The 21045-nt window shown below is 42.8% G+C and overlaps 1 protein-coding gene across 2 annotated transcripts in view; it reads right to left on the bottom strand.

Annotated features, from left to right (window-relative positions):
- Nucleotides 1–21045, bottom strand: part of tacc1 (transforming, acidic coiled-coil containing protein 1) — a 106189-nt gene that overhangs the window by 54905 nt on the left and 30239 nt on the right. Inside the window, exon 1 of one of the 2 annotated variants that reach the window (XM_060909164.1) lies at nucleotides 13763–13981. The exons of the other annotated variant lie outside the window; for it this stretch is intronic. Within the exon in view, the coding sequence (XP_060765147.1) occupies nucleotides 13763–13827 (65 nt within the window). The 5' untranslated portion in view covers nucleotides 13828–13981. Of the gene's footprint in view, nucleotides 1–13762; nucleotides 13982–21045 lie in introns of those variants that run through there. 2 annotated transcript variants of the gene reach the window in all.

The following is a 21045-nucleotide window of genomic DNA, read 5'->3' as shown; positions in this document are numbered from 1 at the left end:
GCATTCAACGGGAAGTTCTCATTGAAAACGGAGCAAAGAGCAGCCCTGGAGGTATTTAGCTTCTTCCTGTTACTCAAGCAGTTTCCGTCGCGTCACATACGTCAGAGGAAAGAGTGATGTGATTGGTTTAAGCTTTGTCACAGCCTTTTCTGGCTTCGACCAGTAGCAAACTGAGGCATTTCAGGGAGGTGGGTCAACCACGCGCTTTGGGAAACGGTTGGGCTTAATATCTTTGCCAGACCAAATGCTCGCAGAGCTTTGAAGTCGCGTTAGCCAGACTAGTGATTACTCGCATTATACAGGGTTAGTCAAAATTATGTTAACACTAATGGATTATTTTTCTCCTGCAGATAGACGTACGCCATGGGTGACAGATTAAATGGTACTGTTGCTCGCTGGTTTTTGAGTGTTGAACACGATGGTGAACAGGTTGAGACCGTCCTGTAAGTCATCTTGCATATACAGTATGACGCATGTTTTGTGAATAAATGGTTTCTACCATTTAAGTGTTAACATAATTTTGACTAACCCTGTATTAACCTATTTGAGAAAACTGTTTCAACTAATTCTCTAATTAAATGTAAATTAAATACTATCCCTGGCCATACTATTAGCATGTACCACACATATACAGGTGGCAGTTAGGAAATATTGACAAATTAGCTACACTTACATTTTCATTTTATTATTTATTTGGTTTTAACTGAAATGTAGAAATGAAACTTGTGATTTCACTTACAAACTCACAATCTGACTCACAAATTCAGCTAGTAAGGCTTAAATGAACACAAGAAACACTTAATCTGTAGCAACAGGACTGACCTCACCCTTCCAATTCCTCAATAAAAGTTCCTTATGAATAGGTTTTATAGCGACACCTAAACCGAGTTATCTCTCAGTGGATCCTATGTAAATAGGGTGCAAAAACCTTTGTTCACATCCAAGAAACCTGTTTATAAACAAGCTAAACCTGAGCTGTCAGGATGTTAACACATGAATGGTGTCTTCTGTTTGTGTATTTAAAATTGAAACAGAGCAGGAATCAGTATAATCTCTTCTGGGAGGGTAAAGTAGGGCGAGTCGAGGTCACAGGAAGTTCTGCAGTGGGGGAATAACGGACGGAAAACAGACCTGACTGAAACAGAAAGAACAGGAAGTGAACAAGTAAGCCAAAAAGTGTTCAGGGAGCCACAAATAGCAGCACTGGGGGACAAATGCGTGAGTCAGACAGGACTGATGTTTTGATAAAAATGTAGGCTAATGAACGCAGTATAAAGCTCCTTCCTAAACACTAGAACTCCTTCCAATCGTCCAGTTTACGAATCCAGTGCAAAAGCTTGAATGCAATTTTAACTTCTAGATAATTGGTAAATCTTGTTGGTCTGTAATTCATTTGGATGTGATCATGACTATTCTGTTTGGGGGAAGCTATGGCCTAATGGTTAGAGGAGCAGCTTTGGGACCAAAAGGTCGCCGGTTTGATTCCCTGGACCAACAGGAATGACTGAAGTGCCCTTGAACAAGGCACTTAACCCCCAAATGCTCCCCAGGCTGCTCTGTATGTCACTCTGAATAAAAGTGTCTGTAATGTAATGTAATGTAATGTATTCCCAACTCCCTCTGAACATTTCACCAACTACATATACTCTGGTTACAGTACTTGAGCTTACTGTGGCTACTTTTTATGAGAAAAATAATAAAGAATTATAATATTCAATGTTTAAGACCTGGACAAAATAAAGCCATTTCCAAAAGTCTACACTTCAGGCACCAGATGTTTATTCAGCAGCAGCAATGTTTGAATCCTTTCCATTGCTCCATGGTCCAGTTCTGATGCTCCTGTACCCTTTGTAGGTGCTTTCGACGACGGACAGAGGTCAACATGGACCAGTCTGCAGCTACGCAGTTTTATAACATAAGGAGGAAGCTGTGATGCACTGGGTGTCCTGACACTTTTCTATCATAGTCATTGTGCTACAGGAGCTCTTCTGTGGGATCAGGCTAGCCTTTCCTCTCCACACGCATCAATGAGCCTTGGCTGCCCATGACCCTGTCACAGGTTCACTAATGCCCCTTTTCCACCAAAGCAGTTCCAGGGCTGGTTCGGGACCAGTGCTTAGTTTGGAACCGGGTTTTCTGTTTCCACTGACAAAGAACTGGCTCTGGGGCCAGAAAAACCAGTTCCAGGCTAGCACCAGCTCTTTGCTGGGCCAGAGGAAAGAACCGCTTACATCAGCGGGGGGGCAGAGTTGCTAAGACCAACAACAATAACAAGACCACGAAAGATCACCATTTTTAAGCGACGAGAAGCAGCAGCTGTACAAACGCGAAGTCATCCATTATTATTATTATTATTATTGCTGTTGTTGTTGCTGCTGCTTCTTCCGTGTTGTTTTTGCTTCGATATTCACGCCAAGGTTTATGCAAACGTAGCGACGTAACTGACGTATACAGCGACGTACTGACGTATACAACGACGTAACTGACGTATACAGCGACGTAATGACGTGGCTTCCCTTAGCACCGCAAGCTATGGAAAAGCAAACTGGTTCTCAGCTGGCTCGCAAGTTGAACGAGTTGTGAACCAGCACCAGCACTGGCCCCGAACCAGCCCTGGAACTGATTTGGTGAAAAAGGGGTATAATTGTCCTTCCTTGGACCACTTTGGGTAGGTACTACCCACTGCATTCAGGAACACCCCACAAGATCTGCCATGTTGGAGATGGTCAGACCCAGTCATCAAGCCATCACAATTTGGTCCTTGTCAGAGTCGGTCAGATCCTTTCAGTTTTCCCCATTTTTCCTGCTTCCAACACATCAAATTCATGAACTGTCTGAAGCTATGTAATGAACCTAGCAAGCTGCTGAAAATTTCAACACTATTTGGCTCAATTATCCTGTTCATTATGGAGGTGGTGTTCACTTCAGCACAGCTCACTATGGTAATTAAAAGAATTGTCAAAAATACGCATCCTTGAGATGCAGAACATTTCCAGAGATGTTGTGTCAATTATAGTCATGTAAAGAAATAGTGATTGAAGCAGTATTTACTACAGTAATAGTACATTTATTCAAGTTTGGACGCTTTCCAACAATGCTCTCCACGCCATTCAGAACGCAGCTCAACATTATTTTTTCAAAGCCTTTTATTATTCACGAATCACTAACGGGTATGTAAACAAAAATGTCTCATCTCATCTCATTATCTCTAGCCGCTTTATCCTTCTACAGGGTCGCAGGCAAGTTGGAGCCTATCCCAGCTGACTACGGGCGAAAGGCGGGGTACACCCTGGACAAGTCGCCAGGTCATCACAGGGCTAAACAGAAATGTATCGCAAATAATTTATGAACAGGTGGACTATGCAATAAAAAATACATCCACCAGATATTCATTTAGCTGCTGTTTGGAAATGTACAGACATAAATGAATACAATAAAACGAGCTATCAGCTGAGGTAGCATTATATGAGGCCTATTACATGAAGCCTATACCAAAGAGCTTATCTACCACAGCATAACCTTCAGCTGTTTTATTCATTTTAGTTACAATTTAATATTATTAAACACATCATTTCTTCTATTCACACGTTAGCTTTCTGGTTGCTGCAGCCATTTTTTTCACTCAATATAAAAAACAGAATAAAGAAGCAAAATACTCCAACAGTTGTGGCGCTTATCTTGTGACATCACTAACTGAGCTTTGTAGCCCCGCCCTCAAATCAGTTTCTATAAAAAAAAAAAAATTACCGAACCACTCACTGTTTTAAATAGAAATGTGACTCATGCACTTTAATAAATCTACTCCAAGTGCCAGTTTGTACCAGTCAGAGTCATGTCGCATTATAATCCCACCCCAATTTCTAACTAAACAATCAATCAGACATGGCAACTGGAGTACAGCAAGCTGTCCTAAAATCTGTTGTCATGGAAACCAGTGCATCATCGATGATCAAGGAACAGCAAGTTTTTATGCATTCACAACTATCAATATCTTGTCTCACAACAGACGTGTCCCAAACCACACACCCTACTTACTATCTAGAACACATAAACTATCAAACACCCCAGTATCCTTGCTCCATTCTAGACATGTCCTAAACCACACAGCAAGCACCCTTTTCAATATTTATAGGCCACACAAACACCATCATCATCATGTCCACCTTGGACATGTCCCAAACCACCATCATAATCCCTAATATCAATCCATTCTGTTCATGTGCCCTATTCACTATGTAGGCCACATAATGAAAACCTCTACAAAAAGTCCATTATGGATGTGTCCCAAACGACTATACCTTTTCACCATATTGGCCTTTGGTAACATTTATGTAGAAGCAATATTTTCATTGGAGAAATGATGTAAACAAAGATATTGAATAAAAAAAAAAAAAAATCCACTTCATCATCTGCACTGACTCACTACATCGCAGTGTGTTCATTACCACATGCTCATTGTGCTATCTAGTGGTCAAAGAGCAAACAGCACCAATGAAAAACCAATGGCACAAAACTTTCAGTCTATTTAAGGAAAGGCTCCCTAAAGCCACAGGAAATAATGTTTGACAAATGATTAATCATTTCACATTAAGAAATCATTCAGCCAGAACTGGAATGTACACAAAGCCCCACTTGTACTACATCAGACAAGAGATTATAGTAATAAATAATAAATAAGGCAAGATTATTTCACAGCCAGGTTTAAGAGTTTGTGGGGTAATCAGGTGTTCTGGAGTCCAGACTTGGCTAGAAGAGCAAGGTGTGTATGAAGGACGCAGAACCCCAATTCCAATTTCAATTCAAATCAAAGCAGAAGAACAACAACTTTATTGATCGCATGTACATTTAAGCACAGTGAAATTCCTCTCTGCATTTAACCCATCTGAAGCAGTGCTCAAGGGCACTTCAGCCCAAGGCAGTCCCATGTTAACCAAACCGTATGTCTTTGAACTGTGGGGGAAACCAGAGCACCCGGAGGAAACCCACACAGACATGGGGAGAACATGCAGACTCCACACAGAAAGGCCCCTGTCGGCCAGTGGGCTCAAACCCAGAACCTTCTTGCTGTGACGCAACAGCGCTAACCACTACACCACTGGTACAACATCCCACAGTGCATGGCATTTACCAAACACACTGGCTCAGTAAGATACCTAGCATATCCAATGATCTCCCTTCCCAGAACCATCAGCACTCATGAGATTCAGAGACAGTTTCTACCCTCAAGCAAAGATGTAGCACAAAAACCACATGAGGAACATTTAAGCCACAAATATTAATTGGTACTCTATTGCACTATTGGACGCTTATCATCGTCATCATCATTATTATGATGCGGCCTTGGCTGAAAGACTACGCACAGCATTCCGCCAGCAGTCGGGGTCTCCCATGGCAGTGCCCAGTTCAGTGAAGTTTATCTCAGTGTCCCTCACAACAACTTGGGGATAAGTAAGGCAACCCCTACTGGCTAGGAAATGATCTCCTCTTTGGCATGGAAGCAGTGGCCCCCAACCTGTGTGCATCGCTGGCTCAGGCGGGTGTTTAGCCTTCGTAGGGTACCATAGATTTGGTCCAAGGTGGGATAGGATGTCCAGGACAAACCATGAACCCTACAGTACAAGTTGGTGTAGCAACTATCGAGTGTCCAGTTCAGGGAGGTTTATCTCAATGTTCCTCACAACAACTTGGGGATAGGTAAGGTGACCCCTACTGGCTAGGAAATTAGCTCCTTCTTGGCATAGAAGCAGTGGCCCCCACCCTGTGCACATCACTGGCTCAGGCAGGTGTTTAGCCTCGGCAGGGTACCATAGATTTGGTCCAAGGTAGGATAGGACATTCCAGGGCAAACCCTAAACCCTGCGGTGCAAGTTGATGTAGCAACCATCAAGTGCCCAGTTCAGGAGGTTTGTCTCAGGGTCCCTCACAACAACTTGGGATAGGTAAGGTGACCCCTACTGGCTAGGAAATTAGCTCCTCCTTGGCACAGAAGCAGTGGCCCGCAACCTGTGTGAATCGCTGGCTCGGCCAGGTGTCTAGCCTTGGCAGGGTACCATAGATTTGGTCCAAGGTGGGGTAGGAGTTCCAGGACAAACCCTGAACCTTGGGTGCAAGTTGGTGTAGCCACCATCTATGCATTCATGGAGGCGTGTACTGAGGTTCCAGGTATCTGAGCTGTACATTAGGATTGGTTTGATAATGGACTTGAAGAGGTTTAATTTCAATGAGTTTAGCAGGTTGGAGTGGCAAATGCTGTTCATTTTATTACAGGCCTTCCAAGCTTGGGGGGGGGGGGGGGGGGGGGGGGTCCTTAAGGAGGTGAGGAAGTCTTTCCCAGAGTCCATGATCCAAGAACCTAGGTACCTGAAATCATCAACTTATTCGAGACAGACTCCAGACTTGGAAGACATGGTAGCGGTAGTTCCAGTAGAAATGAACTCTGTCTTCGAAGGGTTAACAAGGAGACTTGCAACATTCACATGCTGATCTGTTTTGCCATTTAAGTTTCAGTGGATGTTGTATGCGAAAACTTATTTGGGCTGTCAACATGTCTACATTGCCCTTTGCATTCAATGACATACAAAATATGAATTTCATTGTACATCAGTTCACGACAATAAAGAGCTTTGACTTTGAAAATTCTCAGTATGTGTACATACCTAGGTCTCTGATAAAGTAAAAGAGCATTCTTTGTATGTAATGATTAAACATTACATCAGCTTTTATGACTCTATGGTGAAAAAGTAAAGATAAGTGAGAGACATAAAACGAAACGTGGAAACCTGAAACGTGGTTTGTTAACAAACCAGCTTGATAATAAACTAAACACTGACGTTTTCTTTCACCAATAACACACTGATTCATTAACACATGCTGAAGAAGTGTGTTCAAGCAAGAAATGCTAAGAATAAGGTGCTAGACTACAGATTTCAAATTATAAAGTTGGCGTCTGGGGTAGGAAGGATATAACATGAAGGTGATCTAATACATGATTTGAGACACAGCTTGTAAATTAAGACTTCTTAAGGAATTCTTTCAAATGTCACGATCATGGATGAACCTTAAAAGGACAAAGGCTCAATACAACTTCAGTCAAGTTAATAAAGTAACAGAACAATCCTTATCCCATTCTAGCAGCACACTGGTGTCCCATTTCACCAGCAGAATGGAAATCAACTTTTCAATGACTATAAACAAATGAATTAATTTATCGCTACAAGTCGGTTATAGGATTACTCAGGACACTGTTGGGTTTCTGTATGCAGAGTGCCATGACTCTGTGTTTAGCTGCTGATGAGTAGGGTGATGGGAAAGAGAAGTGGTGTGAGCCCCCTGCTGGGCAAATAATTCATAGGTCTCCACAATAACATTGGTACAGACTGTACGACTAAAGGCCAATTTATGCTGACAACCCAGTCCTCGCAGACGGCGTCGCAGATAGCGTCTGCGTAGCCCCCCCCCACCTTCGCAGACGCTCTGCGCGCACCTCCCAAAAATTATGACCACCGCAGAAGCCTCGCAGACAGCGTCGCAGACAAGAGGGCTCCGATTGGTCCACTCTACATCCGCTGTACACGCACTTCCGCTTCCCTACTTTCCCGGTTTGGTTTGTTTTCACGACCGCCATTTTTAAAAACACGAGCGAAGATGGAGCAGCACGAAGAGTGGTTGATTGAGGAAGTACGTACATCTATACGACTCCAGTTCTAGTCATTATATATATAAAAAAAAGTTCTAGTCATTATAAGTAACCGGAGGATAAACACTCCACTAACCACACCCACCAACTACTCCTAGCGACTTCGCGCCCCCTTGCGTTGTGCCAGTGAATAACATCGCGCACGCCTATTACTCCCCGCTCAACGATAAATTACAACTGTCTGCAAAAAGCTATCTGCGAAAGCCTTGTCGCAAAAGCATGCACAGGCCTTAAGGCTTTTTTGATAGTAGAGCATCACAACTGGAGTGCGACATCACAAATAAGTCAATGTTGAACATGGACACCCCCAGAACATTTTTACTTTGGTTTCTGGTTTAAAAAGAGTTAAACTATCCAAGATGAAGTCTTCAAGGGAGCATCAGAAATGCTAACAAGGTTGTTAGGGGAAGCCATGGCCTAAAGGTTAGAGAAGCAACTTTGGGACTGAAAGGTTGCTGGTTCAGTTCCCTGGACCGGCAGAAAAATCCATGGCTGAAGTGCCCTTGAGCAAGGCAACTAATCTCCAACTACTCCCCAGGTGCTGTGTGTGCATGTGTGTTTGTTGTACGTTGCTCTGAATAAGCATGTCCGCTAAATGCCTGTAAAGTTTTAACCATGAATGAAATATTCATAGAAATATTCCTATCTGAAAAAAATTTACATCCCAAGATAATAAAATAATCTGAAAACGCGGCCTGAAACTCGAGTAAACTGAAAGTAAACTCAGTTCTCTACTGCATTTGCATGTTTCCACACTCATTTTACATAAGCACAGACTAGCAAAGCGCTGTGTTTGCATATGCAAATAAAGTTTATGAAGAAGAGCAGCACTGCTCAACCAGCCACTGATTACAGGAGCCAAAAATCAAAACGTCCACATTTTTCCCTTTAATCTAAATGCAATCTTGTAAAATAGGTGTGTGGGGGTTACTGATTTGGTTTTGCACTGGAGCAAGAAAGATAATATAGCTAACAAGTAAATTATAAACATGCCTATAGCCTCAAGTTTATTATGCAAAGTGCAAGTCTAACCAATTGCACACTTGCCTCAAATGACCTTTTGTACATTAGATTAGATAGAACTTTATTGATCCCTTTGGGAGGGTTCCCTCAGGGAAGTTAAGATTCCGGCAGCATCATTACAGGATAAACAGAGAATAGAAAATAGAGAAAAAACTTCTAGATAAATTAAATTAAGTATTTACATATACAAATATATAAAGAATAAGATATGGGGAAGAGAGGAAGGGGGGGCAGCAGGAGAGATATTGCACTTTATATTGCACATTATATTGTACATTGTCCAGTATTGCTTATTGTTAGGCTAGGCTACTGCTCCTTCCCGTCCTCTGTCCTCCTGTTACCCCTCCTCCCACCCAAAGAGGAGTTGTACAGTCTCATGGCGTGAGGGACAAAGGAGATTTTAAGTCTGTTCGTCCTGCACTTGGGAAGGAACATTCTGTCACTGAACAGGCTCCTCTGGTTGCTGATGACGGTGTGCAGAGGGTGACTGGCATCGTCCATGATGTTCAATAGTTTGTCCATAGTCCTCTTCTCTGCCACCGTCACCAGAGAGTCCAGCTTCATGCCAACCACAGAGCCGGCCCACCTGAGCAGTTTGTCCAGCCTGGATGTGTCCTTCTTGGATGTGCTGCCCCCCCCGCACACCACGGTGTAAAACAGGACACTGGCAACCACAGACTGATAGAACATCCACAGGAGTTTCCTGCAGATGTTAAAGGACCGCAGCCTCCTCAGGAAGTATAGCCTACTCTGTCCCTTCCTGTATAAGTGTTTGGTGTTGCAAGTCCAGTCCAGCTTGCTGTCCAGCCACAGCCCAAGGTACTTGTAGGAATCCACAGCTTCCACCTCGACTCCCTCGATCAGAACTGGTCGTGACCTTGATCTGGACCTCCCAAAGTCAATGACCAGCTCCTTGGTCTTCGAGGTGTTGAGCTGCAGATGGTTCCTGTTGCACCACACAGCAAAGTCCCACACCAGGCTCACTCCTCTTCTTTGTCGTCACTGATACACCCAACAATGGCTGTGCCATCGGCGAACTTCTGAATGTGACACAGCTCCAAGTTGTAGCAGAAGTCCACGGTGTACAGGGTGAAGAGAAGAGGGGCCAGCACCGTGCCCTGGGGTGCTCCGGTGTTGCTAATCACAATGTCAGACGTGATGTCCTTCAGCCTGACACACTGCGGCCTGTCGGTGAGGTAGCTGGAGATCCAGGTGACCAGGCAGGGGTCCACTTGCATCCTGTTCAGTTTGTCCTGAAGCATAAGGGGCTGGATGGTGTTGAAAGCACTCGAGAAGTCCAAGAAGAGGGTCCTCACTGTGCCATTTCCCTTATCCAGATACAAGGGGGCTCAGTGTAGCAGGTAGAGGATGGCATCTTCCACACCAACACCTGCCCGGTACGCAAACTGCAGACAGTCCTGGGCATGTTGTACCTGGGGTCTGAGGAGGCTGAGGAAGAGCCGCTCCAACATCTTCATCAGATGTGAAGTGAGTGCCACTGGTCGGAAGTCGTTCAGCTTGCTGGGCCGATTCTTTTTGGGAACTGGAACGATGCATGATGTCTTCCAGAGGGTGGGCACTCTCCCCAGCTGCAGGCTGAGGTTGAAGATGCGTTGGAGTGGTTCACCCAGTTCAGCAGCACAGGTCTTCAGTAGTCGTGGACACACCTTGTCCAGGCCTGCTGCTTTCCCGGGGTGAAGCTTCCTCAGCTGATCTCTGACCTAGTCTGCAGTAATGCATGGAGGAGTCTGTGTTGAGGTGGGGGAGGAGGAGGGGGCTGCTGTGATGACTGGGGGGAGGTGTGTTGAGGGAAGAAGAAGAGATGGCTGCAGTGAGGGGGAGAGTGGGGGGGATGTGGGCTGGTTGAACCGGTTGAAGAAGTCATTCAACTTGTTCACCCTCTCCACTGTCCCCTCAATGACTCTGGTCTTTGTATTGTGGCCTGTGATGGTTTTCACACCTTCCCAGACCTCCCTCATGCTGTTCTCCTTCAGCTTCTGCTCCACCTTTCTCCTGTAGCTGTCCTTAGCTTCCCTCATGCAGTGTTTCACCTCCTGCTGTGCTGCTTTCATCGCCTCCCTGTCCCTGCTCCTGAAGGCGGCTTTCTTCCTGTTGAGGACAGCTTTGACTTCCTGTGTTACCCATGGCTTGTTATTAGGGTAACACTGTACAGTCTTAGCGGGGGAAACCACGTCTGCACAGAAGTTGAGATAATCCGTCAGATGGTATAATGGGCGTGTGTCAGCCCCTCTATGTCCTCACAGTGTGGGCTAAGCAGCACATCCCAGTCTGTGATGTCATAACAGTCTCTGAGGGCATCTTCCATTTCAGGGGACCACCTCCTGATGGAGCTAGTTGTTGCAGACTGCCTTTGAACCAGAGGGGTGTACTTCGGCTGTAAACAAACCAGGTTATGGTCAGACTTCCCAAGTGAGGGGAGGGGTGTGACTCTGTATGCATCCCTCACATTAGCATACAGCAAGTCAATTGTCCTGTTGTTCATATGTTCATAAGCAAAATACCCAATACTTTGCTAGTCTGTGTTGTACAAGCCAGTGTATACTTAGTGCCGGTCCCAAGCCTGGATAGATTGGGGAGGGTTACTTTAGGAAGGCATAAGGTGTAAAACCTAACCTTCCCCCCCCATCCTCCACTCTGTCCCTCTGAGTTACACATCAATTCTGAGATCGAGATGCTGAACCTCTTCTGCTCCTCGGACCTGCCTGATCCACCCTGATGCCCTATGTCTGGTTGGAGTCTCATCACATCGTTCCTGTGGAGGACGGTCCCATATGGACAGTTGAAAGTCACACCTGGAAGATGCTCTGGACACTTAAAGTCATGCTTTTATGGCTGAGGACTACAGTTGACTTGCTAACTTTAGGACTGCAGTTGTCATGAACAGTTTTGCACTCAAGTTTCCATCAATGAAGAGTTTATAATATCAACGAAACTGACTTCATGTTAAAACTGTTAAAAATGTTATAATCCTGTTGTCTGTTAACACCCAAATGAGGATGGGTTCCCTTTTGAGTCTGGTTCCTATCGAGGTTTCTTCCTCATGTTGTCTGAGGGAGTTTTTCCTTGCCACCGTCACCACAGGCTTGCTCATTGGAGATAGATTAGGGATAAAATTAGCTCATGTTTAAAGTCATCAAAATTCTGTAAAGCTGCTTTGCGACAATGTCTATTGTTAAAAGCGCTATAAAAATAAACTTGACTTAACTATGCCAAATCAAATATGTGGAATAGATCTGCTGTGGCGACCTCTAACGAGAGCAGCCAAAAGAAGATAGTACCCATGGTAAAACCAAAGAATTTTATCATGGTTACTATGATACAACAATACTTTGACTATGGTTATTATGGCATAGCCTAACAATGGTGTTACTGTGATTAATATAAGATAAGATTGGCTTTACCATCCTTATACATTTCTATGATACAGCAATGGTGTTACCATGGTTGCTATGATATAACAGTGGTTAGGTCTTCTTTTCTATGGCATGACAATGTTTTTTACCATGGCCACCATGATATAACAACAGTTTTACTAGGGTCACCATGATATGCAAATGGTGTTACCATGGATTCTATGACATAGCAAGTCATTATAGCACCACTATACTATAACAATCCCTCTATATAATGAGTATGGTAATATCACCATATTTTTACCATGGTTACTAAAACGTTGACCAACAGTGGTGTTACCGTGATTACGCTAATACAAGATTGGCTTTACGATGGTTTCTATGATACAATAATGGTGTTACCATGGTGACTATGATATAACACTGGTTGTATCTTGGTTATTGTGCTACAACAATGTTTCTACCATGGTTACTATGGATATAATGGTTTGAAAAGCACAATTACACTACTAACTTACTAACCACTAAAGCAAACCTTCTAGCAAGCCCTAGTTAGCAAGTCAGCTCTGTTATTGACTATTTTACTTGTGTTAAAACAAAGACATAAAAAAAACCTGACACTGTTAGTTGGGAATCTATCCTTAGGTCAGCCAATAAAAAAAAACAACAAAAAAAAACAGTAAATTAACAAATAAAAATGTGTCTTGAACATGATGGTTCCTGTTCAGCTACAATTTTACAACAAAATCGTTGAAGGATCGAGCTACGCAGTTGCTTTTAGTCGCCACCTGCTTTTTTTTTGTTACCTAATTCACTTCTGAAGTACAACTCTACCTTCACACTTTTACAACTGAACCTTGTGTTCAACTCGGATACTTGTGCAAATCTGTGCTCATAAATAAACGGACAACTTCAAGACAGCTACTATGTTTTTAGCTCTGAAACTTCAATCCGTACATTTCCGCATATATCCAGTATCATTTGTTGTTCTTTTTTGTCAAACTATCGATTTAACTCCAATGTAATTGGCCTGCAGATGGCAGTGTGATCTAGAAGAGGCTCAGAGGACACTTCCCACACAGTTTTATACTGAAACCAACAAACTTGCAGCAAGACAAAAGCTCAAAAACATCATACGGTTCTCAAAAAGCCATGATGTTGATTCTGAGCCTTTTTTTTTTTACCTTTAATATTTTACACACAGCGTCTTCTTTAAATCCCATATAAAGGCATTTCAACTGTATGAAAGTTGCTGAATAAATAAAGTGTTTATTATAATACTTGTTACTATGGTTATGCAACAGGGAATGAACTGAGCACTCTGTAAATAAGGATCCATGCTGATATTGATATCTGTGTGCTGGAACATTATAGCTCATCAGATTATCTTTTATAGAAGAACTGTTTGTATAGGAGTGTCAGCTTACACACACACACACACACACACACACACACACACACACAGCATGTGACAGCTTCAGAACAACATAGGACTGTCCAAGTCTATTCCAATAAGTCTGCAAATTGGAATGTCAAAAACACACACACACATCTAAGGAGGAACAACTGATTAATAACCCAATGCATTGTTATTAATTATAGTTATTACACACTAATATGATTATTACTGATATCCATTAGAGTAGGACTGCTTTGAAAACAAACTTACGGACTGACACTCTTCTCATTCGTCACCTCGCTGCTCTTCTTGTTTTGGGAAAAAGAGCCACCCATGATGAAGTGTGTGTGTGTGTGTGTGTGGCAGAGTCTGTCGGAGAGAGAAAGTATGTGGATCAGGCACAATGCTGTAGGGCACTTGCTGAACTCAGCTTGTTCATGTTCAGCTCTGATTGAAGTGACGCAGCAAAAAGACGAGCAGCTGAGACTCAGTCCCTCTCCTCGCACCTACTGATAACCCCGCCCACCTAAACCACACCCAGCACCTAGTACTATAGCCACACACTTCTCAGTACCATCAATACACTCCTGTCGAAACATACACACACATACTTCCTCACACATTCTGGCTCTCACTCTCTAGCTCCACCCATATTCCACTAACCCCACCCATTACAGATATGACTAGAGTTAACTCCACCCACATATTTAATCCACTCCACCCACATATTTAATCCACTGTCATTTCTTATTAACTCTGTCCATTAACACGTGCGGTTAAAACACACACACAGTCTCTCACTCTCTAGCCCCACCCATATTCTACTAACCCCACCCATTACAGATATGACTAGAGTTATCTCCGCCCACATATTTAATCCACTGTCATTTCTACCCTGTCCATTAACACACATGCAGTTAAAACACACACACACACCTCAACAGACTCCCTAAACACTCATTCCTCAACATTAACGGGCACAAAAAACTAAATATTAAAAGCATTTGCATACATTGTGCAAAAGTTTTGGCACACATATCAATTCCATATAGTAAAGCTATCTTTAAAAATAACAAAATGAAACATTTCTACTTATAAAAAAAATACAACTATCTACTAAACCAAATCAATATTCAGCGTAACCACTCTTTAAAGCTTTAATGCTGCATCATTTCCCTCTGGAAAGTTGTTGTGCAGCCGCGCGCCGCCGCCGCGACGCCGTCAGCAACATCGCTCAGAACACCACGCCATGGATTCACAAAGCGAGCAGAGAAGCTCCGCCACGCAAAGCGCTGGCGTGTCCCAAACCACCTGCACAGCTGCCGCGACACCACCAAGCAACATCGCTCGGAACATCACGCCAAGCGTTAAAGCACAGAGCGCTGGACAACCATAATGTAAAATGAGCAACGAGCTCACTGCAGTCCATAGCTGGGAGCGCAGGCATCACCCACAGCGAACCAAGGCCTGGAGGGAACCGACGCCCAAAACTAGGTCCGGAGCTACACCACAACCGGTGGACAAAACACTCAAACAAACATCAAACTAGACAAACAGAAAAAAAATAGAAAAAGAAATAAAATAAAACAAAAAAGCTCAGGTGAGAAGCGGCAGCCAGAACGCGCACGACGTACTCTCAACCGGAAACGGAAACAAACAAACAAAAAAAAACTGAAGGATTTTTTAAAAAAATGGATTTTTAGGATTTCACCACAACCTGTATATAATCATCTGCATCACTTTCTAGTACAATTTCACATACATACTTTGAAAGGTGGGGCCACAATAGTGTTACAGCATTCAGACACATTGTGAAGATTGGTTTCTGGTTAAAGATAAATGACGGTGCGTCATGAAACACATCAGCGAGTCTGTGTGGTGTGATTGAAGAACTGGATGTAGTTTTAAGGCAGACATTTACAGAAAAGATTTTGGCTGAGAAAGATTTCCATTAATTATTAGCTTTAGTAGCTTCAGTACACACACACACACACACACACACACACACACACACACACACACACACACGCGTGCGCGCTCCTTCACAGTCAATTGTGGAACATTCCACTTTAAGAGTCTTCTTTTTCTAACACACTTCCACCACAACTACAGCTTAACTACCTGCATTAAAACTCATCACCAGTTTAAACCAATCAGATTCTGCTTTGATTAAACACGCCCACCTGATAGTCACATGACCGAGGTCAAATGATGAAGCAAATCAGAAAAGCTGATTTCTCCTGAGAGTGTCGAATGTGGGTCAGATCCCATTGGCAGTTACTGTTTTTGGGTCTGGTTGAGATGAAAAGCACTGAAAAAGCAGCATGGAGAAAATCAGCCGCTTTCTTTCCCATCTGAGCTTAGACCACTGAGCTTCAGTCCTTTATCAGAACAATGTCAACACATCACTTCCTCTACTCCAACACCACTTAAACAACAGCTTTTAAAATTAGATTTCAGGAGAATATTTCATCATCTATAGTGTGATAGGACAATGTTAATACTGAATGTGTGAGGACGCATCCTGAAAGAGACATCTGAAACAGTACTAGGATTACTACTATACTACACTCTACTACAATATATTACAACCCCGATTCCAAAAAAGTTGGGACAAAGTACAAATTGTAAATAAAAATGGAATGCAATAATTTACAAATCTCACAAACTGATATTGTATTCACAATAGAACATAGACAACATATCAAATGTCGAAAGTGAGACATTTTGAAATTTCATGCCAAATATTGGTTCATTTGAAATTTCATGACAGCAACACATCTCAAAAAAGTTGGGACAGGGGCAATAAGAGGCTGGAAAAGTTAAAGGTACAAAAAAGGAACAGCTGGAGGACCAAATTGCAACTCATTAGGTCAATTGGCAATAGGTCATTAACATGACTGGGTATAAAAAGAGCATCTTGGAGTGGCAGCGGCTCTCAGAAGTAAAGATGGGAAGAGGATCACCAATCCCCCCAATTCTGCACCGACAAATAGTGGAGCAATATCAGAAAGGAGTTTGACAGTGTAAAATTGCAAAGAGTTTCAACATATCATCATCTACAGTGCATAATATCATCAAAAGATTCAGAGAATCTGGAAGAATCTCTGTGCGTAAGGGTCAAGGCCGGAAAACCAGACTGGGTGCCCGTGATCTTCGGGCCCTTAGACGGCACTGCATCACATACAGGCATGCTTCTGTATTGGAAATCACAAAATGGGCTCATGAATATTTCCAGAGAACATTATCTGTGAACACAATTCACCATGCCATCCGCCGTCGCCAGCTAAAACTCTATAGTTCAAAGAAGAAGCCGTATCTAAACATGATCCAGAAGCGCAGACGTCTTCTCTGGGCCAAGGGTCATTAAAAATGGACTGTGACAAAGTGGAAAACTGTTCTGTGGTCAGACGAATCAAAATGTGAAGTTCTTTATGGAAATCAGGGACGCCATGTCATTCGGACTAAAGAGGAGAAGGACGACCCAAGTTGTTATCAGCGCTCAGTTCAGAAGCCTGCATCTCTGATGGTATGGGGTTGCATTAGTGCGTGTGGCATGGGCAGCTTACACATCTGGAAAGACACCATCAATGCTGAAAGGTATATCCAGGTTCTAGAGCAACATATGCTCCCATCCAGACGACGTCTCTTTCAGGGAAGACCTTGCATTTTCCAACATGACAATGCCAAACCACATACTGCATCAATTACAGCATCATGGCTGTGTAGAAGAAGGGTCCGGGTACTGAACTGGCCAGCCTGCAGTCCAGATCTTTCACCCATAGAAAACATTTGGTGCATCATAAAACGGAAGATACGACAAAAAAGACCTAAGACAGTTGAGCAACTAGAATCCTACATTAGACAAGAATGGGTTAACATTCCTATCCCTAAACTTGAGCAACTTGTCTCCTCAGTCCCCAGACGTTTACAGACTGTTGTAAAGAGAAAAGGGGATGTCTCACAGTGGTAAACATGGCCTTGTCCCAACTTTTTTGAGATGTGGTGTTGTCATGAAATTTAAAATCACCTAATTTTTCTCTTTAAATGATACATTTTCTCAGTTTAAACATTTGATATGTCATCTATGTTCTATTCTGAATAAAATATGGAATTTTGAAACTTCCACATCATTGCATTCCGTTTTTATTTACAATTTGTACTTTGTCCCAACTTTTTTGGAATCGGGGTTGTATATCTCTCATCAAAAAATTCCAGTGCAGGGATTGGCCAAGGATGGGTCACATGACTTAAAATAGTTCCACCGTTGATGAAACAATGTATCTTGTGAGGTCAAAAATAATTTTAAAAAAATGGATATGGTGTGAGTCAGTCATGGTATATCCTGGATATCACAGGTGGCTTCTCCAGTGAGGAGAGGGAGGAAGATCCTCCTTAAAAATTCTAAGAATAAAAAGTTGAAATTGTCTTGACCAATTTAATGAATTGCTGTCCTTGAATATTACTATTTTACTGCCAAATACGACATGTACATTATATTTGTTTCTCTGGGTGAAATTACATTAGCACCCCCTATCGCTCGCTATTAGAAATTACTGCACGGAGGATCTTCCTCCCTTCGGCTCCCATTCACTCCGATTCAAACAGTCTCCGGCACTGGCGGCTCGTGGTTAACATAGACTTCAATGAGAGAGAGGAGGAAAATCCTCCTCTAAGAGGGTGGGACTAGCTAAGAGATCTGACAAGTGCTACAAAATATCAACCAATAGGCTGCAGCCCTAGTTGCGCAATGAACCAATAAGTAGAGGCCTTAGCTGCCTGGGGGGAGGGGTTATCTTATCAAACTTAACTTCTAGATCCGGTGACTCGGGCACTTCGGCAGTCAGAGTGAGAACGGCGAGGTGGAAGTGGATTGACTATGTTATAAATATTCTATGAATAAAGTAATGGAAACAGAGGACGTGGTGAATGTTTTGCTTGCAAAACCCTTCCATGGGCTGAGCTACAAACATGGCCGCCAGGTTTGCTTCATTAAATACGGAAGATTTTGAGAGAATTTTGAAAGAGAAAGATGTGTTGAACACCTGAAAGTAATGTGTACAGCAGCTATAAAAAGTGTACACACCCCGTTAAAATGATAGGTTTTTCAACTATTATCAACTCAACCCGTGCGTGTAACTATAGCCGGTCCAGCAGGTGCGGTCGCATTGGGGCCCGTGACCTTCAACCAAGCATTCCTTCCTCCCTCACTTTTACAAAAGCCAGCCGCTACTGCTGGATATACCATGAACTGACGTCACAATTTCAAGCTATACGGCTAATTTGAGTCATAGCTCATGATCTATGTATCATGATCATGCCTAGCGAGGCAGGCAATAGATGTACATTGTACATGCGCAGGTCGAAGGTTGCTCTGATGTAAACAACAAAAATGGCTGCCTCCAGTGAGTTTATGCCAAGATTCAAGCTTAACACTTAGTTTGGAATTTTTTGATGAGGGATATAAATCAAATATACCATGCACTGAGTAGCACCGGGAATTATGGATTCTCCTCAGTGACTGGCATAGTACTGTGCCAGTCACCTCAGAGAATCCATAATTTCAACTGGAGCCTCTCAGTGCATGGTATATTTGATTATTATGCTATTCTTGTCTATATTACCCTATGCATTTGCTAAAATATACTGCACTATACTGTTCTATACCATGAGCTGGCCTAGTGGTTAGCGTATCCACCTCTTGACCGAGAGATCGTGAGTTCTACTTGTGGTCGGGTCATACCAAAGACCTTCATAAAAATGGTACCTACTACCATCTGGTGAGGCACACCACAATACAAATGTGAGTAGGGAGTCAAACTTTCATGGTTACCAGAGGACTGACCCCTCACTGTAACCCTAGCTATGCAATATGTGAGAGGCAGAGGACTTTTTTTTTTTAGATTGTTCTATCTATTACCATGCACTATCCTATCCTGTAATATTCTACCTCATACTGTATTATACCATCCATCCATTATCAGTAGCCGCTTATCCTGTTCTACAGGATCGCAGGCAAGCTGGAGCCTATCCCAGCTGACTATGGGCGAGAGGCGGGGTACACCCTGGACAAGTCGCCAGGTTATCGCAGGGCTGACACAGAGACACAGACAACCATTCACACTCACATTCACACCTACGGTCAATTTAGAGCCACCAATTAGCCTAACCTGCATGTCTTTGGACTGTGGGGGAAACCAGAGCACCTGGAGGAAACCCACACAGACACGGGGAGAACATGCAAACTCCACATAGAAAGGCCCTCGCCGGCCGCTGGGCTCGAACCCAGGACCTTCTTGCTGTGAGGCGACAGTGCTAACCACTACACCACCGTGCCGCCCATATTATAGCATATTATACAAAAGCAATTATCATACAGCTGTCATCAATGAAATTATTCTGATTCACCCCAAAGAAATATCAGCTGCTTCAGTAGGATTTTCTTGACATCTTCTTGATTTTATCTGACTGCAGAAGCCATGGCCTGTAAAGAGCTTACAAAGCACGTAAAATATTATCACTTGTTGAAAGATATCGATCAGGAAAATGGAACGATTCCACAATTCCCAAAACATTAGATGTACCATGATAGACCATGAAGGTCTTCATCAACAAGTGGAAAAAAATGAGGCACCACAGTGACATCACTAAGAACTGGAAATCCCTAAAAAAAAATTTACAAAGGAAGAAGATAAAACTTCCTAGAAATTCTGCCAAGAAACCTACAGCAACTTTAAAGGAGTTCAACCAAATCACTTCAAACCATGTGGAAAAATGTGTCATGGACTGATGAGACCAATTATAAAAGGTATAATAACTCCATAAGGTATGTTTGGTGCAAAAAAGCACATCACCAAAGTAAAACCATACCCATGGTGAAGCATAGTGGTGGCAGCATCGTGCTTTAGGGCTACTTTTCTTCAGCTGTTTTTATCATGGTGGAGAGAATCATGAAAAGCTACAAATACCAGTCAATTTTAGTGCAAAACATTCAGGCGTCTGCTACTAAGCTGAAGATGAACCTCACCTTTCAGCATGACAACGACCCAAAGCATACATCCAAATCAGCAAAGGAATGGCTTAACCAAAAGATCAATGCTTTTGAATGGCCGAGCCAGATTACGTCACAAGTATTTAATGTCATCCTCTCTAATTGTACGCAAATACAACGGTGTAATGAAAAGCGCCATATTGGTTTGGATGACTCCAGTTTTTAGCCCAGTTTTTAGCCCGGAACAAATTAGTAACAAGCTGAAAATTTCAGAATATGTTCAGAATACCTTTAGGAATAACATACTAAAAGTCCCCGGAAATCCCCCTTGTGCTCTCTGAGAAATTCAAGATGGCGTCCAAAATGGCCACCAAATGGAGATCTGCCCATATCTCAGGCCCAAAACAAAATATTAATGCAATTAAAAGGTCAGAATATATGTTTTGTAGGGTAGGAGAGTAAATTCCAACATGTGTGTATTAATTACATTGTGTATTAACATTATATAATAACAATGTACACATTATTATAACAGTATATTTGTGTATAATGTGTTCGCTTG

Source organism: Neoarius graeffei, chromosome 25, assembly GCF_027579695.1.
Source record: "Neoarius graeffei isolate fNeoGra1 chromosome 25, fNeoGra1.pri, whole genome shotgun sequence".
Lineage (NCBI taxonomy): Eukaryota > Metazoa > Chordata > Actinopteri > Siluriformes > Ariidae > Neoarius > Neoarius graeffei.
The sequence above is the reverse complement of the archived record's forward strand: the minus strand, read 5'-3'. Positions and strand labels throughout refer to the sequence as shown.